The sequence below is a fragment of the Centruroides sculpturatus genome, unplaced genomic scaffold (assembly GCF_000671375.1).
Source record: "Centruroides sculpturatus isolate CEXI.00-Female unplaced genomic scaffold, Cexi_2.0 scaffold47, whole genome shotgun sequence".
NCBI lineage: Eukaryota > Metazoa > Arthropoda > Arachnida > Scorpiones > Buthidae > Centruroides > Centruroides sculpturatus.
In genome coordinates, this window is record NW_019384385.1 from 318,126 (window position 1) to 324,356 (window position 6,231).

Here is a 6,231-nt window from a genome sequence, read left to right on the forward strand (position 1 = left end):
TTTGTTTTTGGCTACATTAAAGCATTTTTTTGAAAATATACAGTAAGGTTCCATATTACCACCCGATTTTCTCTAAGCCTACTTTCGGACTTTTTGTACAAAAGCCTTCAAAAACCATACTTATAGTTACACTAGCGAAAAATCCAATTAGGAACATTTAGATTACTAGTTACCAGTACTTTTCGCACAAAAAATGTGGGTGTAGTTATGATACCTTGTTTACAATTCACTAAAATGTAATTGGAGTTCCATAATACCACCTTCTCCTCTACTAATTTATTATATATCAACCATTATAACATTACAAGAGATCTTCGAAACCTATTCTAAAAGAAATTAAAACATATTCTTCAGAAAACCCTTCATTTTCAAACCAAATTCACTAATCATCCATTTTCGAACATTCATTTTTTTTAATAACAAATTCTTTACTCACGGAGTTGCTCTCAGGCCGTATTCGTTCATTAAAACTTCAATGGCACCTTCTTTAATAACTGCGATATAACAATTTTCCGAGCCGAAATCAATTCCTATAGCGGACATATTCGAAGCATTCAAATCTGTTCTTCAATATTCCAAATTTAAATCTTCAAATTCATAAAAAAAAAGAACAAATCTAGAACTATAGTATTTCCCGGGATAAGAACGAAGTCGATATGCTGTATCTCGAAATGTGTATCACTCCTCCGCAGTATCTAACAATAAAAGTTGAATAAATAGAAAATAAACACTTCAAAAATTAATTTTCCTTCTCGTATTTAGACTATTGAACATTGGCTCCATTCTTATTTCGGAAAACACTATATAAAGAGAGTATGAAATTGTTTTCATTCATTTCATAATATATTTTGTTTTTGCGAACGGAAACGGAAAACCGGTTTACAAGAGATTAAAAAAATAATAGTATTATAAATTTAAGTGTTAAAAAAAAAAACAATTGCTGTAATAAGTTGCTGAAGATTTAAATAAATTCTCGGTTTTATTATTTTTACTGGATTCATTTGACTTATAAAATTAAACATTTGCAAAATGCACGTTTAATAAATACATATGCAAAAAACATATCAACGGAAACTCGAAAATAGCTTTAAAAGCTAAATATAATAGAACTCCAATTATCCAGACTTTGTTAAAAATAAATAGGCATGCATGTATATATATATAATAAGTAATTTTTTTCTAAATGTAGAAAATTAAATATATTCATATTGGGGTGTTTGGATATAAAATGATTAATAATAGAATTTAGAAAAGATACTTTATTATATAATCTTTCTTAAATCATAATATAAATTCCAAATAATAAAAACAATCTAATTTTAATTGAATATTTAAAGCCAAACTTTTGACTGATATTAGCATTTAATTAAATTAATAATAATAGTAAATAATTTGGCACTAGAGGCAGGCGTTATCTAGTCTTATTTGTATATTTAATATGAACAAAGCCTCGATTAATTAATTAGTTAAGATAAAAATAATTCGTTAAGCTTCATATAAATTTCAATCTGTTTTCCAGAGAATTCAAAGTTTAATATAAATTTAATAAAAATCACAAAATATGCATTCACTTTTGTTTTGATTTTGACTAAGATGATCTTTCTTTGCTAATCAGAAACTTCACCGGTATAACATTAATAAACAAGGTCCAAGTAGACAATACACAGAAATGTAAAACAGCAAGGACATCGAGGTAAAACGAACCAAATAATAGTGTCTAATTAAGGAGTAAAGCGACATATTATTAATTTGTATCGGCTTTCGTCAAATTCTATCGAACGGGAGGATTGATCAACTCTGGCACAATTTTAAACTTTGTCTCCAATTTCTCCTCAAACTCCTTTTTTTTTTGGTCGTCTTTGTGAGACGAGGGTCTGTAAAATAAAATCGACCATTTTATAAAGCTAAAACTGAATGAAAATAATATACAATCTCTGAGAGTTGCACTTACCCGAAAAGACGACTCTTCAAATGTCCAAAGACGTTACTTCAATCGTCCATACCCTGATCCGTTTTTGATTTCTGGAAACCGCCAAGACATCAAGAGCATTTCTTTTTCTTCGGCAGTTTATTTTTGTATGTGTACCTCCATGAACTGGTCCGAGTGGCGTCTAGTGCGGTCGAACTCGCGTCCTCTGTCCAAATTTTGGCCTCTATCTCCTCGTGGCTCATATAAGCCAATTTCGGTTTGATCCCAATGCAGCTTCGGCTTCACCCATTCGATATGTTGGAGATGTTGCAAGGCCAAGTCCATTAACATCTGAACTTTCCGGAATTTCATCTGTCCTTTTTTTGGGTTTATACAAGATTTATAATACAGTATTTTCAAACTCGTCATCCAAAATGTTTTCAGGAAGACAAAAGTTGTGAATTATGCACTTGAAAAAATACATTTACATTACGAAAATTTCTATAGTTATTCGTTTAATGCTGCACAAGAATGTGTCAGTGAAATCACTTAGATTTAAAAATTATTATAATATACGTAAATGCTAAAGTTAAGATTTTAAATGAAACTAAAAGCATTTAACACTTTTACATTAGGTATGTGAAATACAAGGTTCGAAAACTTAAAAGCAACTTATATCCATTCTCAAAAGTATGTGTGTGTTTAAAATTGACTCATCTATCCAAAAGATTGCTGATCAATAGGTAGAGCAGTTTTTGAAATTACTCATTAGCACATGATTGTGATTTTGAAATGTTTTAAATTAGGAATGACGAACCTTTTTAAACCCGTATGCCATATAATAAGAATACTGTACTTAGCTTTAAAGATGTTTATACGTGCCAACATTTTAGACTTTGATAATAATATTTAAAGAAATTAAACAAATATGCTTTAATTAGAATAAATGTAAAAAAAGGTAGGCTGAAATAAAGGACAATCAGTTGATAACCAAAAGGTTGATTGAAAAAGGCAGAGGATAAATTTAAATTATATATGTTATGTGCCATAGGTTTGTCACTCATTTTAGATATTCAATTATCTATTCCTTATAGTCCTTAATCATGAACCGATACAATTTTGTAAATTAAAGATATTATAAATCTCCGTAGAATAGGAACTTTAGACTTCATCTCACTAGTTGCTACCAGAAAAAATTAATCACTTAAAATTATTGCTCAGTCTTATCAATGAGATTTTCTTAAATTTCACTTATATAAAATATATTAACAAATAATATTTAGAATTCAATTTTTGATGTATAAATACTTTATTAATTATTCAAAACATTTTCTACAATCAAATAAATTATGAGAACACCAACAAGAAAATTTTCCCTCTTATTGACAAATCATAAAAATCAATTTGAAATGAACAAGATAATTTACTTAAATTAATTTTAATTTTTTTAGATTTTTACATGTTTCTATATATTTGAATTTTTTGAAAATATAACTGTGCGTAACAATATTTACACTTATAAAATATGTTTGCTAATTAGGAATAATATAATTTTAGATTTCTACAAGTTTTATACAGTATGATTTATTTCAGTTATATAAAAATAGGAAATAAATGTTATAATAAAATTGAATTCTTGAATTTATGAATATATGATTGCAAAATGGATAGATTTCAAAATAATATTAAACATAAAATTAAATATAATTATAAATATTTACAGATGTTAACACAGTAAATATGCAAACTAATCACAAATTTATCAATTAATATAAAATGTGAATAAATTCCATTAGAGTAAAACTTATTCTTTTCAGAAATATGATATTGTAGGCATGGAATAAAATTTTCCAACCCTGATATATGCATTAAAATCTTCAGTTGGCAAAGTTTTTTGGTTTCCATAGCACTAGAAACTTGATAGTTATAGTGCTTATATCCTTGTTTTTGGCTGTTTTAACATATTTACAAATTATAAAATACAAAACTTCTAGATTACACAATAATAATTTGAACATCCTGCTTTATCCTCAATTTTGCTTGTATCTTCATCCAATCTAAGACCTTCCGATCTATTAGTTTCCCACAGGCCTGGAGTTTGAAGAATCTAAAAGTAAAAAATTTTAAAAATTTTGAATATAAATATTTTAAAATAATTCAAATGTAAATATTTTAATTTGAATTGAATCTATATTTTTTTAATAAAATGATTCATAAGAAATATGTGTGTTAAAACTAAGGATCAAATTTATGTGCATTTAAAATTGCAATATATACACAAGTAAAAATGACAGGAACATTCATAATGCATATTTCATGCATTCTAATGTAAAAAGTGCAAGTAATACAATACACACTAAAATTTGTAGATTGAAATGCATTCTGTCTTCAAGCAAATCTTATTGAAATATATTATGCCATATTTTTTAGGTGGGAGAAGATAAATATGAAACAGTAAAACAACTAGAAATTTGAAAATTACATCACCACAAAAAATGCTTTAGAATGTTTCATGTAGGAGGTACAGAAATATATTCAATAATGCAATCATTATGGAATATATTTGTATAACTACAATTGTTTACAAAATGTTTGAGGACAACTGGTTAACATAATTATAGAACGAGGAAGAAACTAAGTCATTGGTCTAAAATAGTTATGTATTTTCATTTATAGCTCTGTACAAATGACGAGAAATGATTACACTCTTACTAAATTATTAACTAATTGTCAAAGTTGATGATAATATTTAACTGATGTCATGATCTCTACAGCTTGCCACACATTACATCAATTTGGATCAGATCTGAATTAACATACAGAGTTCCATTTGAATGATTATTAAAAAATTCCAATCTTTCTGATCCAATGTACTATACAAACTTACTAACATTAGTTTCAGTTCAACTAAACTTATCTGTGATCAATAGCTATTTTGGCCTGTGTTGAACTGATGTTAGGATTGTTTTTTAGCAAGTAATTTATAACATTACATACAATAAAGAATTTTTCAATCAATTTTATGTCTATGTAGGATCCAAACTCTTGTACATACTTTCTTAGCAATTCAGTATTAATTTTTGCTGTCTTACCTATACTTTAAACCAAACTCAATATAATTAATCTTTGTTATAATTTTTGTTATAATTATAATTTTGTTATAATCTTTGTTATAATTAATCTGCACATGTTCCATACACAAGAGTTAGAATTTCTTATGATTAAAGTAGTCACTTTTATTTCATTAAATATACTTGCACAATTTTTTGAAAGATTTAAATTTAACATTATTAAATTAATAAATATAATATTTACAATAATTTTAATCTACTTAATTTAAAGAATTTTGAGAATTCGAAAAATGAGAACTTTCCATGACAATTAAAACATTTTAATTTTGCACGCTCATCTGTAATTGGATGACGGAGTGCTATTTCTTATGTAAACTGTACATGCACAAAAACGATTCACTGCATAGATAGAAACAGATTATTTATTGATCATTTGAAAAAATAGCAACTGCATGCAAACAAGCTATAAAATTTGTGAAGGATTTATTGTCCTGAAAATAGTTAAATATAAAATGTGTGCTAAAAGTTATAATGTATATAAAATATGTATTAACAGAATCTTAATCTGATTCACTTGAACCCAAATCATATTCATACCAAGGTTTTATCAATATAGCATTTAAGGAAAATGCATGCATATAATTTGATCTTTAGTTATAACTAATGAAAAGAAGACTTCTGTAATTTCTGAAAATGAAAACAAAATTTTTAAAAACTAAATAAATGTTCAACAGTTGTACAGTACTTATTTTAATATAGACATTATTATAAAATGCTGTAATTTAAATTTTAAAAATTAAAAAAAATTTTTTTACACATGTCTGAAAGTAAGTAAAACTACAAAACTACATTTGCAATGCATAAATAACTAAATAATTCAGTCATAAATTTTATGCTATATAAGTTAACATAAAATTTCATAAAACTAATTTCAGTTTAAAAATAGTGTTAACTGAAGCATTACAAAACTTATTGATGTTTTCACTTTTAGATTCAATTTAGTCAAAACAATTTATAGTAATTCTTAAGTGCATTCCTTTTATCTGTAACATATCCACATCAATGAACAACAATTGGAACATTCATATTTTTATACAATGTTTTCAGTTATCTAACTACATTTCAGTAGTGTCTCAATAGTTCAAATTGATTGGGAATGAGACAACTTTACACTATCAATTACTCAAAGTATATAAAATATATATATATATATTATATACTTTGAGTAGTTTATATATATATATATATATA

The 6,231-nt window shown here is 26.1% G+C and overlaps 2 protein-coding genes across 3 annotated transcripts in view; both read right to left on the reverse strand.

The window, feature by feature from the left end:
- Positions 1-887, reverse strand: part of LOC111618037 (heat shock 70 kDa protein 4L-like) — a 31,008-nt gene extending 30,121 nt beyond the window's left edge. Inside the window, exon 1 of one of the 2 annotated variants that reach the window (XM_023359456.1) lies at positions 437-887. In XM_023359456.1, the coding sequence (XP_023215224.1) occupies positions 437-543 (107 nt within the window). In that variant the 5' untranslated portion in view covers positions 544-887. The remainder of the gene's footprint in view (positions 1-436) is intronic. The other variant, XM_023359455.1, reaches the window with a different exon arrangement.
- Positions 888-3,199: 2,312 nt separating this feature from the next.
- Positions 3,200-6,231, reverse strand: part of LOC111618038 (ras-related protein Rab-18-like) — a 32,385-nt gene continuing 29,353 nt past the window's right edge. Inside the window, exon 7 of the mRNA XM_023359457.1 lies at positions 3,200-4,016. Within this exon, the coding sequence (XP_023215225.1) occupies positions 3,900-4,016 (117 nt within the window). The 3' untranslated portion in view covers positions 3,200-3,899. The remainder of the gene's footprint in view (positions 4,017-6,231) is intronic.